Here is a 27,183-nt window from a genome sequence, read left to right on the forward strand (position 1 = left end):
TGTTGTATCCTAAAAGCAAACGGTTGTCTGTGACAACTGGCCACTTCTAACCCCCCAGTATTTATTTCCCAGGCAGGGAGAGGCTGGCTAATGTCCACGTCTGCTTTTCCTTGAGAGCCGGCTTATTGTATTCCTTTGTTCTCCTCTCCTCTCTATGCATAGGTGCCTCTGGGATGGGCCCCATCTGTTCCTCGCCCTCACTCGGCTCAGTTCCAAAAGACAGCTGCCTTCCGTCCATCTGGGGGTGAATGGAAGGTCCCGACTCTGCCTCTGATTCTGCTTCCTCATCAGAGCCTTCCAAAGGCTCCAAAGCTGGCCCAGGCGCCCCCTCCCCCTCCTCCTTGTCTGGATCCACTGCTAGCTCTGCTGGCAGCGGAGGGGCCACAACAGGCACTGAAAAAAGCCACTGTTGTAACTGTTTTTCACACTTACAAACTTTGCAACATCATCATGATCCCGTGATCAAAATTCTGATCCTTGGCAACGGATTCATACTTAAAGACTATTGCTGTTGCTGAGAATCATGTGATCACTTTCTGCAAACTTCTGACAAGCAAAGTCCATGGGAAATCCAGATTCGCTCTACAACCAGGTTACTAACTTAACAACGGCAGTGACTCCACTTTACAACTGTGGCAAGAAAGGTCATAAAATAGGGCAAAACTCATCAACAAATGTCACACTTAACATCAGAAATCTTGGGCTCAATTGTGTCGCAGGCCGAGGATTACCTGTAATCCAATCCACAGGTTCATTCTGTTGATCACTGTATAATCGAGTTTCTTGCCAACCTTAGCAATGAAAACTTCTGCAGGATCCTTAAGGCTCGCTAGAGCAGTGTTCCTTAACCTTGGCAGCTTGAAGATGTGTGGACTTCAACACCCAGAATTCTCCAGCCCCTCAATGAAGTTGTGAAACATCACTCTAATTGGTCAAACTGGCAGCCCACGGGCCGGATGCATCATGCACAGGCCACGCCCACCCCAGCTCCGCAAAGGGGAAAAAAAACATCACAAAACGTCACATGACAGCAACGTGACCCTGCAAGTTGGACACCCTCATGCTCTAAAGCAGGGATCTCCAACCTTGGCAACTTTAAGACTTGTGGACTTCAACTCCCAGAAGCTTTGCTGGCTGAGGGATTCTGGGAGTTGAAGTCCACAAGTCTTAAAGTTGCCGAAGTTGGAGACCCCTGCTCTAAAGGATTCTATGAATTCTGGGAGTTGAAGTCCACACATCTTCAAGCCGCCAAGATTAGATGCACTACACCAGGGTGTCAAACTGGATTTCTTCGAGGGCCGGATCAGCATTGTAGTTCTCCTCCATGGACCGGCCGAAGGGGGGGGTGGAGGGGGGAGAGATGGGACGGACGCTTCCTGCAGCACCCTGCTGGCCAAAATGGGGCACAGAGGGGCTGCAGGCCCCCTCCCCATTGCCCCATTTTGGATGCCAGTCCTTTGCTATTTCCAGGCTGGTCCTATGGCAGGGGTGAAATCTACTTACCGTATTTTTCGGAGTATAACCTTTTTCCCTCAAAAAAGAGAGTGAAAATCTGGGTGCGTCTTATACTCCGAATGTAGCCCTGCCCAGCTTCTCAAAAGGAGGTTTCAGAGGCTGAAAAAAGCTCCAAACGGAGCTTCAGGAAAAAAGCCCCAAATGGAGCTTCAGAGGCTTTTTTTCTGAAGTTCTGTTTTGGAGGCTTTCAGAGGCAGAAAAAAGTTTTTTCTGAAACAGAGTTTCAGAGGCAGAAAAAAAAAGCAAAAAAAAGCAAGGCACAGAACTCACAACCAAGGAACCTGTTGCTAAAATTCACCTCAGGGAAGAGCTGATTGGGGGGTATTCCGGGAGGCCAATCCACCTGCCAATCAGCTTTTTTCTTATTTTCCTGCCCAAAAACTAAGGTGTGTCTTATACTCCGGTGCGTCTTATACTCCGAAAAGTACAGTACCTTCCTTACCGGTTCGGAAGTGCGTCACATGCACACCCTCTGCACAGGTGCAAAAACTTTCTGCGCATACGCAGAGGGTAAAAAACACATTACTTCCTGGTTAAAACCAGGAAGTAACAACAGCCGGGCGGGTGGGCGGAGCCTCACACCACGATTGCTACCGGTTCTCCGAACCACCAGCCAAGATTGCTACCAGATCGGGCGATCCGGTCTGAACTGGGAGCATTTCACCCCTGCCCTATGGGCCAGATTTCAGCACCCTGTGGGATTAATCCAGCCGGTGGACCTTGAGTTTGACACCCCAGCACTACACCAAAGGATTGTATAAGTTCCAGGAATTGAGGTCCAACCATCTTCAAGCTTCCATGGTTGAGAAACGTTGCACTAAAGCAGGGGTCTGAAAACTTGGCTCTTTTAAGACTTGTGGACTTCAACTCCCAGAGGAACTCTGGGAGTTGAAGTCCACAAGTCTTAAAAGAGCCAAGTTTGCAGACCCCTGCACTAAAGGATTATATATCAGCCTTTTGGACAGATCAGCTTTTTGAACAATTGCTTGAGAGCATTTCTGCATAGATGGTAGCAGGCGTCCGCTCCTTTTTCTGACTCTGGCATTGCTCAGGCTCCTTGAATTGCAGTACTGAGTATTGGATTCCTTCTGCTCCCTAAAAAAAACAGAAGGGGGGGAGAGAGAGAGAGAGAGATCAAAAAACCAAGCCCCTGCGGTCAGTATATAGCAAACTCCTTCAACCACCATCAAAGTTACTGAATTTTAATTCAGGTTAATGACCACACCGTATAGTCAAAGCTTTCAAGAAGAGACTGTCATCAGTCAGAAATGGTGTAGGGTCTCCTGCTTGGGCAGGGGGTTGGATTAGATCAGCGGTTCTCAACCTGTGGGTCGCGACCCCTTTGGGGGTCAAATGACGATTTGCCAGGGGTCGCCTAAAACCATCGGAAATATGGGAAGTATACTTGCGAGTCAGAGAATTGCGCTCCAATGGTTGACTCCACAAGACAGCTGCAGGCTTTTCAAATCGCTAGCCGAATTCGGCTTCAGGCGCGATGAATTAAAAAAGAGAGAAATCTTTGCTCTGATGTCTCCCTCTCAAGCCAGCTGCAATCACTCCCAATCGCTAGCCTAATCTGGCTTCAGGCGCAATAAACTTAATAGGGGAGGAGTCTCCGCTTTAATGCCTCCATCCTCAAGGCAATCGCAAGCAGTTCAGATCGCTAGCCAATAAGGCTTCAGGCGCGATAAATTCAAAAAAACAGTTTGCCGCTTTTTCGCCCCTTCTGCGGCTGCTGAGGCACACTGAGATTGGTTGGGGTCGCCACACCGTGGGGAATTGTATTAAAGGGGTCGCAGTACTATAAAGGTTGAGAACCACTGGGTTAGATGATCTACAAGGTCCATTCCAACTCTATTAATCTGTGAAAGAGTTATTTTGATGTTTTCTCACTGGAGAACTCAGATCTTAGATAGTGACGTGCAAATCAGGGGCTGCCCCAAAGAAGAGGGGATCAACCTATTCTCCAAGGCACCTGAGGGCAGGACAAGAAGCAATGGACGGAAACTATTCAAGGAGAGAAGCAACCTAGAACTAAGGAGAAATTTCCTGACAGTTAGAACAATTAATCAGTGGAACAACTTGCCTCCAGAAGTTGTAAATGCTCCATCAATGGAGGTTTTCAAAAAGAGATTGGACAACCATTTGTCTGGAGTGGTATAGGGCTGTGATGGCGAACCGATGGCACGCGTGCCAGACATAACACACAGAGCCCTCTCTGTGGGCACGCAGACAGTCAACCCAGCCCAGCTCCAATCGCGGTTCTGCATCGTATTTCACTCAATCAGTTCCAACTTTTCACGAAAGAAAAAGATCTCGCGAAGTTGGAATTGATTGAGTGAACTTTTTCACTCGTGTGCTTCACAATGGGGGAGGCAGGTCCCCTCCTCCTCCCCCTGAAGCCCATTACGATGCAGGGCCGCAATGCAACCCTGCATCAGCTTGGCAAACAAAAGCAGTTTCTTTTCCTGCAAGAGCTGCCTGTGTTGGGATGCCTGGCTTCCCCACCAGCCAGCTGAGCTTCGGCGCACTGCTCCTGGACTCATTGGCCTACGGACGTCAGATTCCCACCACCCAGCACCAGTTCAGGGGGGGAGAGATAGAGAAACAGAGAGAGATAGAGAGAGAGAGGGAGGGAAAGAGAGAGAGAGAGAGGGAGAGAGGGAAGGAAAGAGAGAGAGAGAGAGAGAAATCGAGAGGGGGGAAGAAAAGAGAGACAGACAAAGAGAGGGGGAAGAGAGAGAGAGAGACAGAGAGAGAGAAAGAGAAGCAGGAAAAGAGAGAGAGAGAGAGAGAGAATGAGGGAAAGAGAGAGAGAGGGAGGGAAAGAGAAATGATATTACAAAAGTTTTTCTTTTTTTATTGTTGCTAAATGTAATGTTTCAAAAGCAGAAAGTGATGCTCAAGCATCACTTAAGTGCCATGTCCTGGATAGAAGGGAGCGAGCTGCCAATGAACTTTTCTGTCGTCCTCACCACTTTCTGCACTGCCTTCCTGTCTGAAGTAGTAATGGTGCCAAACCAGACTGTAGTGCAACATGACAGGATGCTCTCGATTGTCCCTGTATAGAAAGTGGTAAGGACCCGAGAAGGAAGATGAACTTTTCTCATGCGACACGGAAGATCCAGAAGACCACCAGGTGGCAGCAAAGGAACATCCCTAATATCTGTCACAGGCTCTTTTAAGTACAAATAATCCTTGACTTATGACCACAAAGGAGCCCAAAATCACTGCAGTAAAGTGAACCATGTGGTTATTAAGCAAATCTGGTTTTCCCCCATTGACTTTGCCTGTCGGCAACCACCTGGGAAGGTTAGACGTGACTTTGGGACACCGCAACTGCCATAAATACATGCCAGATAACAAGTACCCAAATTTTGATCACGTGACCATGGGGATGCTGCGAAAGTCATGTGCAAAATGGTCATAAGTCATTTTTTCCAGTGCCGTTTGTAACTTGGAATGGTGACTAAACAGACAGGTGTAAGTCAAGGATTACTTTGATGAGCCATGGTGGCTTTTCTAGGTAGCCTGCCCTCTTCACATTAACCACTTCCCAACTTGAGCAAACTCAAGATTAATAGTCCCAAAGGTTCCCTCGCCAAGAGGCAACTGGACTTTCTGGTTCTTCTTTGAAGATGTTTCACTTCTCATCCAAGAAGCTTCCTCAGCTCTGACTGAATGGTGGATCTTTCTATTCCCCTCCATCCAGCCAGAAGCTTCTTGGATGAGAAGCGAAACGTCTTCAAAGAAAAAACAGAAATCCAGTTGCCTCTTGAAAAAGGCATCTTTGGGACAACCATGACCTGGATGCCTGAGAATCTCCATAGTCAAGATTAACAGATTTCAATTCCCAAAATTCCTTAGCCAGTGTAGTCAATACCAAGACTTCTGAGAATTGAAGTTCACCCAGCTGGTAGTTTCTAAGGTTGTGAATCACTTGTTGCTGTCTTGTAAGGGTCATCTGGATCTCCACAGCCCAACTATATCAGTGGTGGGCTGCAACCGGTTTAACAAGCTTCTGGTGGCTCAGACTGGTAAGACAGTCTGTTATTAATAGCAGCTGCTTGCAATTACTGCAGGTTCAAGTCCCACCAGGCCCAAGGTTGACTCAGCCTTCCGTCTTTTATAAGGTAGGTAAAATGAGGACCCCGATTGTTGGGGCAATAAGTTGACTTTGTATATAATATATAAATGGATGAAGACTATTGCTTGACATAGTGTAAGCCGCCCTGAGTCTTTGGAGAAGGGCGGGATATAAATGCAAAAAAAAAGCAAAACAACAACAACAACAACAACAACTGGTTCTGTGAGTGTGCGCTTTGCGTGCGCACCTAACGTGCTTGTGCACAGCATTCAAAATACGCTATTTGAAGCTCAGCTGCTTACTTTCTAAGGCAGCCCCACAGAGGTGGGTTTCAGCAGGTTCTGACCGGTTCTGGAGAACCGGTAGTGGAAATTTTGAGTAGTTCGGAGAACCGGTAGTAAAAATTCCGACTGGCCCCGCCCCCATCTATTCTCTGCCTCCCGAGTCCCAGCTGATCGGGAGGAAATGGAGATTTTACAGTATCCTTCCCCTGCCATGCCCACCAAGCCATGCCACGCCCACCATGCATCACCCATAGAACCGATAGTAAAAAAATTTGAAACCCATCACTGCAGTCCCGGGTAAGTAGAACAGCTGAGGTGCGGAAATCAGCTGTGCCACGTGAATCAGCTGAGCTAGAAAGAAGGAATTATAGGACAGGATAGGATGGGGGCGAGTGGACGGGGGCCAGCTGATTGTCGGAACTACCAGTTCACCCAAACCGGTCCGAACCAGCAGCAAGAGACCACTGAACTATATGGTAGTCCCTGACTTATGACCACAATTGAGCCCAAAATTTCTGCTGCTAAGCAAGAGCAGTTAAGTGAACCACTGCAGTTGTGAAGTGAGTTTTCCCCCATTTTATGACCTTTCTTGCCACTGTTGTTAAGTGAATCCCTACAGCTGTGAAGTCAGTAACATGGTTGTTAAGTGAATCAGGCTTCCCCACGGACTTTGCTTGTCACATGACGTGTCAGTTGCCAAACATCCATATTTTGATCACATGTTCATGAGGACGCGGCAATGATTGCAAGTGTGGAAACTGGACATCAGTCACTTTTTTCAATGTCATTGTAACTTCGAATGATCCCTAAACAAATGGTTGTAAGTCAAGGACTACCTGTAGGAGATCTGTGCTTCCAAAGTCTGGAGTGACCTGACTAGGAATCCGTTAAGCCTGCATAGGTACAGGTGTGAAACTACCTTCAAGGAATGAGCCTAATAGTCTGGCAGGACAGAAATGGGTGAGTTGAAACAAAAGGGGAAATCCTTCCATCTTTCTCTTCAGGTGCCAAAGTATTGTTGCTACTGTCAGCCTCCGCTCCAATCCTCACATCCTTTTGTACACTTTATATTCAGTAGTTAGATTGCAATGGGGGTTTTATGTGTAATGTAAAATAGCTCATGGACTTAAGATGTATTACTACCCTATTCAGGTTAAGTGGAGAGGGCCCTTTAAGAGTGTCGTCTGACATGAGATCAAGGGGAGGGGAGATTGATGGTTTGTAATCAACAAGAATGTTAGAGCGGGCTTTTCAATGGACACTGCATTCCTGAGATGATTAACAGCCAGAGACCTGTGGAAGAAGATTACCATGGGGGGCCGAGAAGGAGCTGGCATTGGACCAGACCTGCCTGACCTCTTGGGGGAGGAGGGACTAATGAGGGGATATGGAATGTTAGCCATATTTTGTCTCAGATCCAACTTTACCCGGCTGTAGTCAAGATGTATTTAGTAAAAGTACTTTTCTTCATTACCAAATGAGGTCAAGGTGTTTTCTTTCCTAAATATAATCAGAGACAGCCTGACAGCTACTCTGATCCCCCGAAAATAAGACATCCCCTGATAATGCTCCCAATCGGGCTTTTATTATTATTATTAATATTATTTATTGGATTTCTAGACCGCCCTTCTCCCGAAGGACTCAGGGAGGTGTACAGCCAGAATAAAACATAAACAATGTACAATTAAAAACTAAATTAAGAAACTTATTATACAATTGGCCGAAAAATTAAAATATTTAAAATCTAAAAACCCCAGCTTAAAACATGAATAAAATTTAGAATTTAAAAATTTAAGCAATTTAAGAAAAAAAACTTAAGCCAGCCCCGCGCGAATGAACAAATGTGCTTTGAGCGCATGCGCTAAAATAAGCCTCCCCCCAAAAATAAACCCTCCACAAAAATATTTAAATGCAGAGCTGGAAATCAGGTAAGGCGGCAAGAGGAGCCCCATCTTGCTCCATGCGCCCCAAAATAATAAGACCTCCCCGAAAATAAGGCCAAGTGCTTATTTCGGGGTTCAAAAAAAATTATAAGACAGGATCTTATTTTCAGGGAAACATGGGAGAGCAAAGGAAAGATTAGAATCCGAAAAGCAATTTCTTAAGCTGGCTTTATTTGCAGCCATTTTATGCCTGGGAAACAAACAGCCAAAGAGTACGATGCATAAAACACCCATTACCCTCTGAAGCAAAATCTAGACTGGCCTAATATGCAAATATATGTAAATTAACTTGTAGAACGGTTTTAATTTATAATGGCTTGCACTTGGGAAACAAATTGGAACGGGTCTGACGTTTATACCACTCTTTCTGGTATCGGAAATGTGGCATATTTACTCTAATTTACTCATAATTACTCTATTCAGTAATTAACATAACGATCAGAAACAGTAGCAGTAACACAAAACTTACCTCGTTCATCTCTACGTCTTTCTCTGGGTTCTTTAGGGGGTTTTCCATTCCTAAAATTGAAAGATGTTAGCAAATGCAATAGAACAAGCTACAACAACTCGCTTTTGATTCGTTAAAGGCCTGGTCAACTGCTAGTGATGAGCCGAGGTGGCGCAGTGGTTAGAGTGCAGTACTGCAGGCTGCTGCTGCTGATCACCGGCTGCCAGCAGTTTGGCAGATCGAATCTCACCCAGGCTCAAGGTTGACTCAGCCTTTCACCCAGTGGTGAAATCTAAACATTTTCACCACCGGTTTTGTGGGCGTGGCTTGGTGGGCGTGGCCTGACGGTCATGTGACAAGGTGGGCATGGCCAATATGACGTCTTTCTCTGGGTTCTTTAGGGGGTTTTCCATTCCTAAAATTGAAAGATGTTAGCAAATGCAATAGAACAAGCTACAACAACTCGCTTTTGATTCGTTAAAGGCCTGGTCAACTGCTAGTGATGAGCCGAGGTGGCGCAGTGGTTAGAGTGCAGTACTGCAGGCTGCTGCTGCTGATCACCGGCTGCCAGCAGTTTGGCAGATCGAATCTCACCCAGGCTCAAGGTTGACTCAGCCTTTCACCCAGTGGTGAAATCTAAACATTTTCACCACCGGTTTTGTGGGCGTGGCTTGGTGGGCGTGGCCTGACGGTCATGTGACAAGGTGGGCATGGCCAATATGACGTCTTTCTTTCTTTCTTTCTTTCTTTCTTTCTTTCTTCCTTCCTTCCTTCCTTCCTTCCTTCCTTCCTTCTCTCTCTCTCTCTCTGCCTTCCTATTTCTTTCTTTCTTTCTTTCTTTCTTTCTTTCTTTCTTTCTTTCTTCTCTCTCTCTCCCCCTCTGTTTCTCCCTCACATACACACACACACACACCCCTGCTCTGGGCAGCGGCTGCTGCGGGAGAAGGAAGAAAGTGCTCTGGGAGGGTGAGCAAGCCAGCTCAGAAGCAGCGCATCCCCCATGTGCTGGAGGCAGGCAGCAGGACCCGAGATGGAGGGGAAGGCAAGTGGACGGCAGACACCCAAAGGCCTTGCAGAAGCCGAGCACGCCAGGCCCAAAAGGTGAGCGAGCCTCACCATGTTCCCCTGAGGCGGCTCTTCGGCCAAGCACAGTGGGTCTCCCTTCCCCACCGCCAGCGTCAGCCTTACACCTGCCCGCCCTCCTGGGGATGCCCATGCACACTCCAGCAGAGCAGCAGTTGCAGCTCCAGCGGTTGTGGCAGGAGAAGGAAGAAAGCGAGCGGCCTCTCTCAGCCCCAGTGCAATGGTTGCGTCTCCCACAAGGGCCACCAGGCCAGAGGGAAGCAACTCTTTCCCACTCAAAGGCTGGATTCCTGCCGCAAGCGACAAGAAAATCTAATTAGTCCTCAGGTGGGATGGGGAGGGTTTCTCTTCCTTCCTCATGAATTAAAAATCCATGTTAGAGATGAGGAGGAGGAGCTTGCTGCACAAAAGCCCCAAAGGCCGTGCCAAGTTGCAAACCTCGGGCGAGCTTGCAAAACAAACTCAATGAACCCCGCAAGGAGGAGGAAGAGAAAGTCGCCTTCCTCTTCCCTTCCTTGCCTTCTTTCTTCCTTGCCTTCCCTCTTGCTTTCTTCTTTCTTCTTTGCCTTCCCTCTTGCTGCACCGAGCCCTGCCCAGTGTTGAAGTTGGCAGAGAAGGAGGTGGATGGCTGCTTGGTGTGATGCCTGCATTCTCCCCACACACCCCCTTGTATGGGCAGTATCTCGGCCTTGTAGCTGCTGTGGTCTGCCCCGAGCAAGCTGCAGGCATTGCATTGGGTACTTGTTGTGAGTCTTCCTCCCTCCTCTCCTCAGCCGGGCCCCTCCCGTCTCCAACCGGGCCTGTTATCAGACTCCGTGTCTGATAATGAAGATGAATGGCCTGTCATGCCTCCAGCCCCTGGCCCTGGCCCCATGGCCGGAGAGGATTCCAGGAATGAACAAACAAACCCGATAAACCTCACTCATACGGCATGTGTTCCTTTGGCTCAGCCGTCAGAGGAAGCCAGCCACGGATTGGAATTGCTCAGGCCTACTCCTTCTGACCCCTCCCTTTCCCAAACAGCAGAAGACAATTCAAAGTGGGAGGATCCTCGCTTCCGGAGATCTGAGAGGCGACGCCAGCAGAAGGAAGGGAGGGGCAGGCCTGGATAAATGCTGAGTCACAGAGCCACACCCCACAGCCTATATAAAGGACCTGCTTTTGGCATTCCAACCTTGAGTCAAGCAAAGTCTCATCTGGTTTGCTGATATCGGACTCTATCATTGAAGTCACAACTTGGACTCCTGCCTGCCCTGATAAACCTCAAAGGAATTTGGCAAGCTGCAGAGGCTTCGTTGCCACGTTTGATACGGACTTCCTTGACCTGGTCATCGGAGGGGGAGGGGGACACGACAGTACTGGAGGTGAGCGGAGCCGTGGAGCAGTTTTGCAGAGGAGGTAGAATAGCGCAGCAGCAGCTGTCCACACCCTGTTTCTTGCCAGCCAGATTGGAGAAAGGGAGGAGGAGGGGGGAGGGAGGGGGCATCTGTGTCTTCTTGGCCTTTGCTGGGTGCTCTCCACCCTTCCCACTCTCCCCAATCGCTTCTAAAAGATGTGAGAGGCGTTTCGGGCAAAGGTAGCAGCAGCTGCATCTCCCCCAAGGGTGTGGGGGGTTAGGGTTAGCTGGACACTGATCTCGGAAGGCAAGCGAGCATGGGGGACCACCGGGAAGGCACCCTAGAAGGCAGGCAAGCATGACAGGGCTGCGGGGAAGGGAGTAGGCTGCTAGCTCCCTTCCCCACAGCCCTGCCATGCTTGCCTGCCTTCCATGTGGCCTTCCGCTTGCCTGCCTTTGCAAGCTGGCCACAGAGATGCCGAGAAGGCCGTGTGAAAGGCAGGCCAGCATGGCAGGACTACGGGCCATGGACCACTTTGTGGGCGTGGCCAGCCAGCGGTTGCTACCAGTTTGGCAAACCAGCCCCAATTTCTGCTACCGGTTCGCAGATTATAATTCAAAGTAATGGGACTATAACAGCTAAATAAGGGTGCTTATGCGTATATTAGATGCACACACAAACACTTGAAACTAAAAGGGGCTGCGGCCTACGTGGAGGAACACAAAGCCCTCCTGGATTTAGATGACCCAGGAATTGAAGAAGGGGAGGTTATAGACCATGGGGCGGAGGCGGCTGCCGCTGTTGTGGCCCTGGAGTTGGGTCAGGCTGAACCCAGAGTTCTGAGATCCAAAACTAGGAAGTGACAAAGATATTTGGTATTGTGTTGGTTTTCCTTATTCTCTTTTGTATGATATTCTGATTATTCTTGACCCTTCCTTATTGTGTAAGATTGAAACTTAGCTACCAGATCACCTGCTTGCCATATGGCTGTTGTATGTGTTTAAAATTTTGAGTAAAATTCTTATCATGTATAAGAAAAATGAAAATTTACCATACCTGATATGTATTTGCATAAATTTTTTTTGACCAATAAAAACTTTTTATAACTTGAAACTAAAAGGGACTACACAACTAAACAAGGATACTTATACACACACACATTCAGTGTTGCAAATTGGATTAAAGGCAGTGGTGGGATTCAGCCAGTTCGCACCACTTCGGGAGAACCGGTTGTTAACTTTCTGAGCAGTTTGGTGAACTGGTGGTTGGAAGAAATCATTAGGGCAGAGAACAGGTTGTTAAATTATTTGAATCCCACCACTGATTAAAGGGTATGTATAAATATCCTAAATCAGGACGTGGAAGTCTCTCCAAAACAGTGTTTCTCCACCTTGTCAACTTGGAGATATGTGGACTTCAACTGCCACAATTCATACAGTGTTTTAGTGCAGGGGTCTCCAACCTCATAATATTGACTGTCAACAATGCACCGATTTGGACTATACCAGGAAAATGAAAAATGAGAAAAACCCCTTTATTGCAGTCATAGATCAGGAAAAAAAAAAGGTAAAAAACCCAGTTTAAAAACTGTACTCACCGACTGAATTCTGAATCACTTGTGATTTTGGCTCCTTTGCAATTTTACTGGAGCTTAAAAAGATGACAAGAAAAATGTCTCCTAAATACCTGGTGTTTATAAGATTAATTCAAACAAGAAAAACATGATGTTGGGTTAAATCAGATATTTCAGTGCTAGAACATGTAGGATAAAGTCTGGCAAAATCAAATAATTTTAGAATCTAAGGGTACCTTAAGGATCATATCACCCAACCCCTTGTTTGGCCAGAAAATAAAAGAAATACTTCCTGAAGGGAAATTGACTGAGATGATCTATCTATAGCTCGCGTAGAGACTTTCGTCCCTTTCTAATGATCTCACCTTTCCGAAGGTTTATTCTATTTATCTAAAGCAGTGTTTAGATAAAAGCCATACCTTTTGTGACTTAAAAGCTGTGAAGACTTCAACTCCCAGAATTCTCCAGCCACTAGCCCGGTTGGGGGTTCTGGGAACTGAAGTTCACACAGCTTAAAACATCCAAAGTTGAGAAAAACTGATCTAAATCAGGGGTGTCAACCTCGCAGCTCGCGGGGCAACATGCATCACGCCCTGGCCATGCCTACCCCCACTTTACCAAAGGGGGGGGAAAGTCACGATATGTCATGTGACGACAACGTGGCGATGCAAATTTGACGCTCCTGATCTAAATGGATAACAGCTAGCTCTCTGAATTAAACTTTATATTATAACAACCAAGGGGTTCCAATTTTAGCTCCAGAAGGAGCTGTGCTCCCCTAAAAGAAACTTGTTTGTAATCTGGAAATGTTTCTCGATTCCCAGTTCCTACTAGATCACCAAAAATGCTTCACTCAAGCCATGATTGCCTCAGTACCTGACTACTGTAACTGATGCTGCCTGGGACTGCCCTTGAAGATCATCTGGAAAGTACAGCTGTGCAACAGCCCACGTCCTGATGTGAGAGACTCAATTCTCCCAAACAATATCTGCATTTGGGTAGCTTCATTTGTTCCAGGGTGCAATTTAAGGTGCTAAAACTAGCTTATAAGACTCTTTCTTACTCCCAGTAGAATCTACAAAAAGAACTTCGTGTCATTTCCATTAAGTTGACCAGGTCAGGAAACCAACAGGAAGGCTAAAAAACTTTTATTGACATTGGTTATAATAAGAGGATCTTACATATCAGATTGTGGTGTATGTTCTTCCCCTTCTTATGCTCCACTGAATTAGGAAGGTGTCTGACTCTCTTCTGAATATGATTTATCTGTGGTAGACTTAATGTATTTTTTCACTCCTCATCACTTTGATAATGGAGCTCACATATCTCCATCAAGGTCTTCTTCCATTGGTTCCATGTCATTTTGTTGACCAGATTGTAAGGATTTCACCCCAGAAGAAGACAATCGCGAGCTGTTTCTGCCCAGCCTCCCACCACCATGGAAATCAAAGAAGTAACATCCCTACATCTAGAGGTTGGCGTCATATACTGTAACAACTGGTTCACCTAGAACCGAAAATGTGAGCATACGCGCATGCTGGCTTCGCTAGTGCATGCCTTCCACACGTGCCGTTGAAAAAACAGCAATTATATAGGACGGGATAGCGCAAGGGTGAGTGGGCAGCCCCAGCCATTGGCCGGAACTACTGGTTTGCCCAAATCGGTCGGAACTGGCAGTAGCCCACCTCTGCCTACAGCTACCAGAAACTGAACTGAATTCAAGGGAGACATTCTTTCCTTTCCTTTACCTGGTTCTCCGTGATCGAAGCTTCTCCCGGAGAACAAATATAGCCACCCCCATCCATAGGAGAGCAATAATTCCTACCACGCAACCGACAATGACTTGGATCATAAACTTCTTCGCGTTATCTTTGGAGAGACATAAAACAGAACAGAGAAAAGGGGGTTATTCCAGGTCAGTCAAGAAAGTCAAGAAAGCAGCCTCCATCGTGTGGTGGAACCCCTACTCACGCTGCCCAAGTGTGGGTTTCATAAGAAAGGTCCTAGAGCTTCAAACTGATAGAGATGACTGAGATGGCAAAAGTAACTGTTTTAATTTTTTTTTTTAAAGGGAAGAGTAGTCCTCGACTTATGACCACAATTGAGTCCAAAATGTCCGTTGTTAAGCGAGTTTTGCCCCACTGGGTGAACTTTCTTGCCACAGTTGTTAAGTGAATCACTGCAGGTGGTAAGTACGTAACCCAGTTGTTAAGTGAATTTGGCTTCCCCATTGGCTTTGCTTGTTGGAAGGTCGCAAAAGGGGATCACATTTATTATTTATTTATTATTCGTATTTTTATACCGCCCTTCTCCGAAGACTCAGGGCGGTGTACAGCAAAAATAAAACACAAATATCGGAAAAAATTTAAAATACAATAAACCATTAAAAATCTAATTCAATAAGCTGAAAATTAAAATTTTTAAATAAAAATAGTAAATAAAATTAATCCCCTTAAAATCCCATTAAAACAGTCAATATAAAATTATATCAGGCCAGCCCTGCTTGGTGAAAGAAGAAGGTTTTGAGCTGGCGCTTAAAGATCCGAAGATCAGGGAGAAGGCGTAGCCCAACGGGTAGTTCATTCCACAGGGCCGGAGATCCCACAGAGAACGCTCTCCCCCTGGGGGTCGCCAACCGACATTGTCTGGCCAACGGCACCCTGAGGAGGCCCTCTCTGTGGGAGCGCACAGGTTGATGGGAGGTTACTGACGGCAGTAGGCGGTCCCATAAATATCCCGGTCCTATGCCATGGAGCGCTTTAAAGGTGATAACCAGAACCTTGAATCGCACCCGGAAGACCACCGGCAACCAATGCGGCCTGCACAGGAGAGGTGTTACATGGGAGCTACGAGAAGCTCCCTCGATCCCCCGCGCGGCCGCATTCTGTACCAGTTGGAGCCTCCTGGTGCTCTTCAAGGGGAGCCCCATGTAGAGAGCATTGCAGTAATCCAGACGGGAAGTAACGAGGGCATGAGTGACTGTACATAACGAGTCCCGATCCAGGAAAGGGCGCAATTGGTGAATCAGGCGAACCTGATAAAAAGCTCCCCTGGCGACGGCCATCAGATGGTTTTCTAGAGACAGCCTCGCGTCCAGGAGAACGCTTAAATTGCGCACCGATTCCCTGGGAGCCATCACATGACCCTGGGACACCATCATACATATCAATCAACTGCCAAGCATCTGCATTTTGATCTCATGATTTTGGGGATGCTGCAAAGGTCGTAACTGTGAAAAATGCTCATAAGTCACATTTTTCCATGCTGTTTATTCTGTAATTTACTGCACTGAAAAAGGTTGGAATTTAAAGCCATTTTTCCCTTTTACCCCACTTCTTTTCCTTTCCTTTTCCTTCCCCCTTCTCCTCTTATCTTTATTTTCATTTGTATTTCATATTATGATCACATGACCCTGGGATACTGCAACCATCATAAATATGAACCAGTTGCCAAGGGTCTGAATTTTGTTCATGTGACCATGGGGATTCATTAAGTGTGAAAAATGGTAATATGTCACATTTTTCAGGGCCATTGTAACTTTGAATGGTCACTAAGCAAACTATCATAAGCCGAGGACTACCTATATTGTAGTTTCAAATAAAGTGAGAAAGGGGATCAACTGTGAAATTCAACCCTGTAATCCACACAGCTCCAAAACTAACTTTGTCTTGGAAAACCACCTTTGTGTTGAGTGCCTGAAGTGTTATAGCAGGGGTGTCAAACTCAAAGCCCGTGTTGTGCCTCGCCTGCCCTCCTCTCCTCAGCCGGGCCCCTCCCATCTCCTGCTATCTGAGTCAGAGTCTGATAATGAAGAGGAACGGCCTGGCATGCCTCCAGCCCCCAGCCCTGGCACCATGCCCGGACAGAATGTCAGGAATGAGCAAACAAACCTCCCTTCTACAGCGTGTGAGCACGAAGCCAGCCACGTGCTAGAATTGCTGGCAGCAGATCAGGAGGACGAAAAGTCACAGTGGACGGATCCCCGCTTCCGGAGAATGGAGAGGAGACGTCAGCAAAAGGAAGGGAGGGGCAGGCCTGGATAAGTGCTGAGTCATGGAGCCACACCCCATGGCCTATATAAAAGACCAGCTTGAGTCAAGCAATTTGAGTCAAGCAAAGTCTCATCTGGTTTGCTGAAGTCACACCTTGGATTCCTGCCTGCCCTGAGAACTCTGACAGGAATTTGGCAAAGCTGCAGAGGCTTCGTGGCCACGCTTGATACAGACTTCCCAGACCCGGCCGTCAGAGGGGGAGTGGGACACAACAGCCCGTGGGCCAGTGGTGGGTTTCAAAAAATTTTTACTACCAGTTCTGTGGCTGTGGCTTGGTGGGCGTGGCTTGGTGGGCATGGCAGGGGAAGGATACTGTAAGATCTCCATTCCCTCCCCACTCCAGGGGAAAGTTACTACAAAATCCCCATTTCCTCCCGATCAGCTGGGACTCAGGAGGCAGAGAATAGATGGGGTATGGGGCGAGTCAGAGGTGGTATTGGCCGGTTCTCCGAACTACTCAAAATTTCCACTACCGGTTCTCCAGAACTGGTCAGAACCTGCTGAAACCCACCTCTGCCGGGGGCTAAATCCGACCCATGATGTGGTCAGACCCGGCCCACGGGGCCAGATCCATCTATCCACGTAGCTTCAGCCCAGTCTACTCAATGTGAAGAGCAAACATCAGGCCAGCATGGTGTCGGCCCAGTCTACCTGTATCCAGTGGTAGATTTCAATTTTTTTTACTACTGGTTTGGTGGGTGTGGCTTGGTGGGTATGGCGGGCATGGCATGGCTTGTGAGTGTGGCTTGGTGGGTGTCGCAGGGGAAGGATACTGTAAAATCTCCATTCCCTCTCCATTCCAGGGGAAGGATACTGCAAAATCCCCATTTCCTCCCCACCAGCTGGGACTCGGGAGGCAGAGAATAGATGGGGGCGGGGCCAGTCAGAATTTTTACTACCGGTTCTCCGAACTACTCAAAAGTTCCATTATCGGTTCTCCAGAACTGGTCAGAACTTGCTGAAACCAAACCTATCGCTTTGGCCTGGTCTACCCATTGCGAAGAGGAAACATGCCAGCAGTTTGGGGAGTGGGTGTCAGTCAACCACAGCCACCCAATCAGCCACGCGTGCCACACACACCCCCCCCCGAGGTCAACCACAACCCTCATGTAGCCTTCAATGAAATTGAGTTTGACACCCCTGTGTCATAGGTTGCTCCTACCTGTTTGAATTCAACTGAACCATAATCCACGCAGGTGGTAGTTCTGATACGGGCAGGGCATAACTCTTATACTCACAGTATGGTGCTGGGGTAGACCAGAGCATTTCCTCCGTCTCTGATCTCTCCGAAATTCTGAATTCATCTTCCAAGCAATAGCCGTCCGATTGTGTAGGACATCTGGAATTGCTGCATTTCCAGAGGCCATAATTTGGGGGACTGTCTTCAACTAAGATTGCAGTTCTTAGGTTCTTGAAAATGTGATTAGAAGCGTTTTTCCCATTAATAGTCCAGGCTATGGTAGAGCTTTCCTGAGATTGGTCTTCCGTGTTGTCATAACAAAGATTGCAGGTCAGCTTTACTAGCTGTTTCCTTTTTTGGGATTTCTCAGGAAGGGAAGCTGTCATCCCATGTCGATTATCTGTCAGAAATACCGATATGTTATTGCTTCAAAGCAGTGGTGGGTTTCATTTTTTTTAATTACCAGTTCTGTGGGTGTGGCTTGGTGGGCGTGGCTTGGTGGGCGTGGCATGGCATGGCATGGTTTGGTGGGCGTGGCTTGGTAGGTGTTGCAGGGGAAGGATACTGCAAAATATCAATTCCCACCCCACTCTAGGGGAAGGATACTGTAAAATCTCCATTCCTTCCCCAATCCAGGGGAAGGTTACTGCAAAATCCCCATTTCCTCCTGATCAGCTGGGACTTGGGAAGCAGAGAATAGATGGGGGTGGGGCCAGTCAGAAATTTTACTACCAGTTCTCCGAACTACTCAAAATTTCCGCTACCGGTTCTCCAGAACTGGTCAGAACCTGCTGAAACCCACCTCTGCTTCAAAGATTTGCAACTACAGAGGAAAGGATAAATGTCTATGAGATTTTATTTTGTGGAGTGCCATCAGAACAGGGGAAGGAAGGAAGGAAGGAAGGAAGGAAGGAAGGAAGGAAGGAAGGAAGGAAGGAAGGAAGGAAGGAAGGAAGGAAGGAAGGAAGGAAGGAAGGAAGGAAGGATACATAGCTATTTGGACTGTGTGTCTCCGGAAATTCTCAGTCATCCAGGTCATGGTTGTCCCAAAGGTGCTTTTCCAAAAGGCAATTGGATTTTCTTGGTTTTTTTTTCTTTGAAAACGTCTCGCTTCTTATCCGAGAAGCTTCTTCAGTTCTAACTGAAAAAAAGGTAGAACTGAAGAAGCTTCTTGGATGAGAAGCAAAATGTTTTCAAAGAAAAAAAATCAAGGGAGTCCAGTTGCCTTTTGGAAAAGAATCTTTGGGAGGATATCTTTTGGGAGATCCAAGGATCTGAATGAGATGTTAAACCATTATTACTTGGTTACGTAGAGAATTCACTGCATTTAGTGAAAACCTTCCAATAAAAGGAGAATAGTGGAAGGAAATTTCTCTCCTTTATGATATTGCACCTGGCTATCCAACAAATCAAAATAAGTTTAGGAGAATCAGTTAGGCAAAGGTTCCTCATCTAATCATAAAGGAACCCATCTGAAGAAATGAGAAATACTAGCAGACTTTATTTTTTTTTTAATAGGTTAACGGCTATACTGGTAGTCCTCGAATTACGACCCCAAGAAAGTCCAAATTTTTCATTGCTAAACAATTAGTGAATTTTGCCCCATTTTACAACCTTTCTTTCCATCGTCATTAGGTGAATCACTGCAGTTGTTAAGCAAATCGTGTTTTTTTTGTTTGTTTACATTTATACCCCGCCCTTCTCCGAAGACTCAGGGCGGCTTACAACGTATAAGGCAATAGTCTCATTCTATTTGTATATTTTTTACAAAGTCAACTTATTGCCCCCCCAACAATCTGGGTCCTCATTTTACCTACCTTATAAAGGGTGGAAGGCTGTTCATTAAGCAAATCGGGCTTCCCTCGCTGATTTTTGCCTTGGAAGGTCACAAAAGGTGATCGCATGACCCCAGAACAGTGCAACTGTTATAAATACACGTCAGTTTCCAAGTGTCTGAATTTTGATCACGTGATCACACTTGCAACACTTGTAAGTGAAAAACACTTGCAATATTTTTAGTGGTGTTATACCTTCTAACGGTCACTAAACTAATAAGTTTAGGACTACCTATATCATCAATATCTGGATAGAATATCTTGATTTGGAAAATGTACTCTCCATCAATGGTTTTCCCATTTGCAATATATGGCTGTGAAAGTTGGACCATAAGGAAGGCTGAGCATGAAAGAATTGAGGGCTTTGAACTCTGGTGCTGGAGAAGACTCCTGCGAGTCCCTTGGACTGCAAGGCGATCAAACCGGTCAGTCCTAGTTGAGATCAACCCTGACTGCTCTTCAGAAGGCCAGATCCTGAAGATGAAACTCAAATACTTTGGCCACCTATTGAGAAGGAAGAACTCACTGGAGAAGAACCTAATGCTGGGAAAGATTGAGGGCAAAAGAAGAACGGGGCGACAGAGAATGAGGTGGCTGGATAGAGTCACTGAAGCAGTAGGCGTGAGCTTAAATCAGGGGTGAAATCTAAAAATTTTCCCTACCAGTTCTGTGGGCGTGGCTTAATTGGTGGACGTGGCTTGATGGTCAGATGACTGGGTGGGCGTGGCCAATAACAATAAATAATGAAAATAATAAACAAAGTATAAAAAACAATAAAAGGTACCAAAAACCAACTTTCACACTTTACACACACACAACACAACACAATAGACACACACAGTGTAAAAGCAGCTGCACTTCACACTTCACATAGCCACAAAAAGCTCAAAAACTAACTTTCACACTTTACACAACTGTTACAACACAACACAACTGACACACACACAAAATACCACATACAGCTTGCTGAGATTTTGTGTGTTTGTGTAGTTAGAGTGAAACACTACAGAAACACACCAAATCTCAGAAAGCGGCACAAATATTTTATTTTATTATTAAGGTTTGTGGACTTCAATTCCTCAGCCAGCAAACCCAGCCAGAATTAGTTGCTCAGTGATGAAATAGATTAGCTAAATTTAGATTAGTTCTGTCTGGTGCTGAAAGTGAGACTGGGGCTTTTGGGCTGGGAAAAAAGCCATGCAGTCCATCAGTAATCAGGTAAGTGCCTTAGAATCTCTTAAAAGGAGTTTTTCTACATATTTTCTACAGAAAACATGTTTTTTAAGGTTCTGCTGATGAGGAACTCGGGTGAGATCACCAGAGGAGCCTTAAAAAAAAATTTTTTTTAAGTTTAAAGGCTCTGCCAATCTCAGCTGAGGGGCGGGATTCTCAAAAGTTTTGGTTTTTTTTACTTTTAAAGGCATGTTTCGGCTGAAGAAAAACCTGCTTTTAAAAGTTAAAAAAAAACCCTCTGCTGATGGTGCGGCTCAGCAGAGGCAGGGGGGGTGGGGCCAGGGATTTTTGCTACTGATCCTCCAAACCAGCCACCATCGCTACTGGATCACGCAAGCTGGTCCGAACCGGGAGCATTTCACCCCTGGCTTAAATGACCTCCAGAGGATGGTAGAGGATAGGAAGAGGAATGTTGTCCATGGGGTCGTGATGGGTTGGACACGACTTCACAACTAACAACAACAATAACAACAGTCCGTCAATCAGATGCTGAGGATGAAAACATTGTCATCATGTCCTTGCTTTCCTGTCAAAGACAGGTAGAAGAGGTACTGGAGATCATCTAGACTTGGCTCAGTAAAATCTATGACTACAATATGCCAAACAAATGGCCAGGATGTCTATGTTTAAGCCTCCAGTGAATGGGAACCTACCTGTGCTTTTCTGTTATCAAACACTAGATTTGGAATATTTATTTGGATTTGTTCATCCCAGGTTTCTTTTTTCTCCATTTTATTTATTTAGCTTTTTTTTACCTTGCCTTTATTATTTTTATAAATAACTCAAGGCAGTGAATATTCCTAATACTTCTTCTTTTTTCCCCCACAACAACAACCCTGTGAGGTGAGTTGGGCTGAGAGAGAGTGACTGGGCCAAAGTCACCTAGCCGGCTTTCACGTCTAAGGTGGGACTAGAATCCACGGTCTCCTGGTTTCTATTCTGGTGCTTTAATCACTGGACCGTTGACTGATTCTAGTTAGGATGATCCAGAGCAGCAAAGGACAAATCTGGCCTATCCTCTAAGGAAAGCCTTTCAGACAGGGGTGAAATGCTCCCGGTTCGGACCGGATCGGCCGAACCGGTAGCGATGGCGGCAGGTGGTTCGGAGAACCAGTAACAAAAATCCCTCCCCCCCCCACCCATGCCCAGCTGAGCCACGCAATCGTCAGAGCCTTTTTTTTTACTTTTAAAATGTTTTTAAAAGGTTTTTTAAAAAAGGCTCTGATGATCACAGCTGAAGCCTGCTAGGCAAAACATGGGGGGTGGGGGTTTGTTTTTGAGAGAGAGAGAGAGAGCAAGAAAGAAAAAGAAGGAGGGAGGGAGGGAGGGAGGGAGAGAAGGAAGGAAAGAAAGAGAAAAGAAAGGAAAAGAAAGAAAGAAAGAAAGAAAGAAAGAAAGAAAGAAAGAAAGAAAGAACGAAAGAAAGGATGGAAGGAAGGAAGGAAGGAAGGAAGGAAGGAAGGAAGGAAGGAAGGAAGGGAGAGGGAGGGAGGGAGGGAGGGAGGGAGGGAGGGAAGGAAGGAAGGAAGGACTACAAACCTGGCACTTGGATAATCCAGGGCTGGAAGGGACCTGGAGGTCATCTAGTCCAACTCTGCTCCAGCAGGACATTGTTGGTGAGTTTCTGTCTTTTGATCCCCAGTCATATAGTTACATAGCCACACCCGCCCAGTCACATGACCCTGCCAAGCCACACCCACCAAGCCACGCCCACAGAACCGGTAGAAAAGAAATTTAGATTTACTTTCAGATATTTGAAGACCTTTATCATCCATCCATCATCTATCATCTATCTATCTCTATCTATTCATCTATAACTATCTGACATATATCAGGTCTTTATTTTTGTTCAGTCAAAATGGCACACATACGTAATGTCGGCTGGCTGGGGAATTCTGGGAGTTGAAGTCCACACATCTTAAAGTTGCCAAGTCTAAAAAGTACTGGTCTAAATGGTTTGGACCATTCAAACCCAGGGTGTGTATTAAGGCCCACGCACTGACATTCCTTCAAGCCAACAGCTGGCTAGGCCACCCAGATGTGTGGAGGCCTTCTGGAAGATGTCAGAGCCATGTTCAAAGAGCCTGTTGCTATTTCCACCCATCATTTGGTGCCAGGAGGATATTCAATATCTACTTCCCAAAGTCCTAAAATGCCCCCTGGTTTTTATTACCAGATTTCACAACGACTGAGATAAAGGATGAGTTTCTTCTTCCATTGAAACAATAGAAAGTGCCGGAGTCATTCATGTGTTGGAGCACGACGGTGAGGACGTACTTTCCATTATTTTTTTCCGCCATCATCCTTCGAAATCTCTTCAGGTTTTCATTAACGGGGTGCATCTCGTTAGAAATCACTTTGTAGATTTCTGTCTGGTCCATTTTTAGGCCAGCACAGATGGGATAAAAGGGAATCCAGTACCATATGAGTTGGACATTTTTCCGGTTACATGGAATTTGAATCTCCTCTCCAGCATTGACTGAAATAATGAGGATAAAAAATGTTAACTAACACACCACAAAGCCAGCCCCGAATGCCAAAATCACAATTTTTCTCTGATTCTGGGCCATTGCACCAGGGTAGGGAGAAGATGCCAAAACAGTCAAGATGGCAGACTGGACCCTACAATCAAAATCCACATGCTTTTTTAAAATTTTCCAAGGTGAATATCTTGGCCAGCCACAATCTCTGGCCAAGCATCAGAAGAAACATAGCAACAAAGAGTTTTCAGTCTATCTCAACCATGGACCCAATTCACTGACCGTAATTTATTTAGAACTATGCAACTTTATATTTGATCAAAGCTTTTAACATTTTTAAATATTAAATTAATAATTTATTGAGCCATCCTGACCGGCTCAAGGTTGACTTAGCCTTCCATCCTTCCGAGGTGGGTAAAATGAGGACCCAGATTGTTGGGGGCAATATGCTGATTCTGTAAACCGCTTAGAGAGAGGGCTGTGAAAGCATTATGAAGCAGTATATAAATCTAAGTGCTATTGCTGTTGCTATTCCCCTTTTTTAGTTCCTGCATTTACATAACATAACATAACATAATAACAGAATTGGAAGGGACCTTGGAGGTCTTCTAGTCCAACCTCCTGCCGAGGCAGGAAAAGCTGACTGAATTTCTGACACAAGACAAGACAAGATTTGTTTGCCACATTTATATGGCTGCCCATCATCCAAAAAGCAACATTCAGTTATTTACTGGATTTAGTGGTGCCTTAACCACTAGATCAAACTGGCTCATCCTTTAATTTTCCAAATTAAAATATGGTCCCCACCTGTAATGCCACCCAGCTGTACCAGCCTGAAGCTACCTTCAACTTCCCCCTGGACTTCGACAATTACCTGACCTCCGGACCTTTCGCCGCGAACTTAAAACTTATTTATTCCGTCTTGCTGGACTGGCTTGAATTTTTAAATTTTTAACTGATTTTATGGGTTTAAATTTTTATTAATTTTACAGGGTCGATATTGTATTTTTTTTTTTAGTGGTCCATCCCTGGAGTTTTTCTTCCAGGGCAAATTTTTTTTATTTTTCCATAATAATTCCCACAATTTGACCAGTGTACAATACAATCACTTATCCAACAATCGATCCTATACTCAAATTATACTCAATCAGGTCTGCTCGACCGCCACTCCCTCCCTTAATCCTTTCTTCCCTTCTCATCCTTCTTCGACTTTCCCCACTATCCTTCTCCTCGCTTTCCTACTTCCCCGCCTCTTTCCCACTTCTCACTACCATCTTTTCTAACCCTCTATCTTCTCCTCCTTCTCCTCCTCCTATCTTTTCTTCTCCCTCCCTTCTTTCCTACCTACCTACCTGCCTACCTACTTTCTTCCTTCTTTACTCCTCTTTCCTTACCCTTTCCTTTGGGAGTGGTTACCGAGCAGTCCCGACTTTACACAATTCCAACTTGTTTAATTCTACCATTATTCCTGTACAATGGCAATCAATCAATTTATAATCTTCCCCTCTCCCCCCCCACCATTTCCTCCCTCCTCCCCGCCCCCGAGTCTTCCCAGAACAGAATACAGGGTATTGTAACTAACAAACATAATCTAAAATATAACATAAAACATATTCCATTTCACACCATCACACCATCACACTATCAATTCCCTTCTTTCTTAAACTCTAATACATAGCAATTCCTAACTTCACTCAAGGTCGATATTGTATTTTTAAATGGGGCCAAATTGAATAAGTTTCTTAATGTTTGTTTTTAGTATTGTATGTGTTGTTTTTGTATTTTATTGTGGCTGTAAACCGCCCTGAGTCCTTCGGGAGAAGGGCGGTATACAAATTAAAATATTATTATTATTATTATTATTATTATTATTATTATTATTATTATTATTATTATTATTATTATTATTATTATTATTATTATTATTATTAACTTGGACTGGCCTGGGCTAAAGAGGGCTTCCCCAAGGACCAAAAGCTTACCTTGGAGAGGCTCCACAGATGTCCCTGCCAGGGTAACAGCAGCCATGGCAGCTGGAATTAAGAAGAGAAAGGGCTTCATTGGGGAGGTCAAAGGCTGGAATAGAGACAAGGCACAGCTTTGGCCTGTTGAAAAGAGGAACTTTTCAAGAGGGAGGGGGGAGGAGGGAGGAAATGTGGGGGGGAAGGGGAAGCTGGAGAGGAAAAGGAAACCACAGATGTTGTCAACAAGCATAAGAAAGAAGAAGGGAACAAAAAGGCAGAATCTATGTGGGTGGGACCCTTCAAGACACCCGGCAATCATCAGGGAGCTCTTTCTTCTCAGTTTCACCTTATCCCCAATTTTTTAGAACAGGGGTCTCCAACCTTGGCAACTTTAAGACTTGTGGACTTCAGCTCCCAGAATCCCTCCAGTCAGCTTTGCTGGCTGAGGAACTCTGGGAGTTGAAGTCCACAAGTCTTAAAGTTGTCAAGGTTAGAGACCCCTGTTTTAGAACGTTCTTATTCCGGTAAATCAGCTTCTGGGTGCAATTCAAGGGGTGGGTAATCTTTAGAGACCCCTGTGATTAGGTAGGTTTAGGAGGTAAGACCAGATTGAAAACACGATTTAGAGGAGCTAATTCTGCTTTATTGTAAAGCTGAATCTTGGACGTCTGACAGTGCCAATCTCTACCCAGGGAGGGGGGGTAGGGACATGACATGGATTTTGTAATGTTCTTCACTAACATAATTACGTTGTATTTTAACTTGACTCATTTTTCTCTCTCTCTGAGAAAAGAGAGACATCCATTTGAAAATGGTGATAAGAGTTTATTGCAGACTGGAACGGAGGAGAAATTTTTATCCTATTGATCAGTGGTGGAGCTCAAATTTTCCCACTACCAGTTCCGTGGGCTTGGTGAGGGTGGCTTGGTGGGGTGGTACCTTTCTGTGAGTGACATCCTGTTGGCCACGCCCACTCAGTCACATGACCACCATCAGGGGCCTCTGGTGGCTCAACAGGCTAATGCAGCCTGTTATTAACAGCAACTGCCTGCAATATTGCAGGTTCAAGTCCCACCAGGCCCAAGGTTGACTCAGCCTTCCATCCTTTATAAGGTAGGTAAAATGAGGACCCAGATTGTTGGGGGCAATAAGTTGACTTTGTATATAGTATACAAATGGATGAAGACTATTGCCTGACATAGTGTAAGCCGCCCTGAGTCTTCGGAGAAGGGCGGCATATAAATGCAAATAAATAAATAAATAAAATAAATAAATCAAGCCATGCCCACCAAGCCACACCCACAGAACCCGGTAAGAAAAAGAAATGAAATTACAGCTATTGCAGCCTTTCTACCTATTTTCTACCCAGGGTCTGAGGTGGCTAAACTCAGAATCTGTCAAAGGCCTCCTCCTGCATGCGCCCGCTCTCCCTTCGCCATGCAATGCCGTTTCCTCACTTTCAGAGGCCCCAGCCTTTACTCAATCTCCCCGCTTCCTCCCCCATGGCCACGTCTTTCTTCATCCCAAGACCGTACCTTTCTCCTGCAGCCAGGGCTGAGCCATCACCGCTGGGCTTCCCGCCAGCCCACATTTTTTTGCTGCCCCACTTGTGAGATGCTTGAAGCCGCTGCATCCTCTTTTTGGTGCCACCACCTCTTTGCCAGACGGAATTGAGCCAGCAGTGGCGGCTGGCTGCAGGCTTCTTGCACCGAAAACTACCGGCCTCCACTTCTCCAACGCGCTGAAAAAGTGCTTCAGTCAGTCCCGTCACCGCTGTCGCTGCCTTGTTCTTCGCGCTGGCCATGCACGGGCGCACTATTGCCTGCTGCTCCGCTCCGGTGGGTAGCCGGTGGCCGGCGGAGGTGGTATTTACCGGTTTGCCGAACCAGTTAAAATTGCTGCTACGGGTTTGCCCGAACCAATCCGAACTGGCTAAATACCACCTGTGTTATTGATGTATGAATTGATTGATAGCTTGTCTGGACAATATCTCCTGATAAGAAAGAGAGCTTATTGACACTAATTGGCATGTGGTTTGTCTCATGAACTCCATAAAACCTTTTTACTTGTTAACATCCTAAAATTTACGTCCCTTCTGTCATCTCACTTCATTTTAATGAACGTGTGAGGAATTATGGGTTGCAAATATGTAACATGTTTGACTACGTG

The 27,183-nt window shown here is 45.8% G+C and overlaps 1 protein-coding gene across 2 annotated transcripts; it reads right to left on the bottom strand.

The window, feature by feature from the left end:
- Nucleotides 1-2,387: 2,387 nt before the first annotated feature.
- Nucleotides 2,388-25,153, bottom strand: LOC131192604 (uncharacterized). 2 transcript variants are annotated; one of them, XM_058171872.1, is made up of 7 exons: nt 25,033-25,153; nt 22,744-23,049; nt 17,561-17,902; nt 14,019-14,139; nt 12,295-12,347; nt 8,299-8,348; nt 2,388-2,610 (listed from the first exon to the last, which is right to left on the bottom strand). In XM_058171872.1, exons 1-7 carry the CDS (start codon nt 25,109-25,111, stop codon nt 2,482-2,484), a joined length of 1,080 nt encoding a protein of 359 aa, XP_058027855.1. In that variant the 5' UTR covers nt 25,112-25,153; the 3' UTR covers nt 2,388-2,481. The 2 variants fall into 2 exon arrangements, with proteins under 2 accessions (XP_058027855.1, XP_058027856.1); XM_058171873.1 differs by lacking the exon at nt 22,744-23,049 and having other exon boundaries at nt 25,033-25,140.
- Between the last annotated feature and the right edge of the window lie 2,030 nt (nt 25,154-27,183).

This window comes from Ahaetulla prasina, chromosome 2, assembly GCF_028640845.1.
Source record: "Ahaetulla prasina isolate Xishuangbanna chromosome 2, ASM2864084v1, whole genome shotgun sequence".
NCBI lineage: Eukaryota > Metazoa > Chordata > Lepidosauria > Squamata > Colubridae > Ahaetulla > Ahaetulla prasina.

Excerpts from the sequence above, each read along its gene's own strand:
- LOC131192604 (XM_058171872.1), bottom strand. The coding sequence starts at position 25,111 with ATGAAGCCCTTTCTCTTCTTAATTCCAGCTGCCATGGCTGCTGTTACC. Across the intron at positions 23,050-25,032 it reads ATCTGTGGAGCCTCTCCAAG|TCAATGCTGGAGAGGAGATT; the intron begins GTAAGCTTTTGG and ends TCATTATTTCAG. Across the intron at positions 14,140-17,560 it reads GTCTACCCCAGCACCATACT|ATAACGCGAAGAAGTTTATG; the intron begins GTGAGTATAAGA and ends GTCTCTCCAAAG.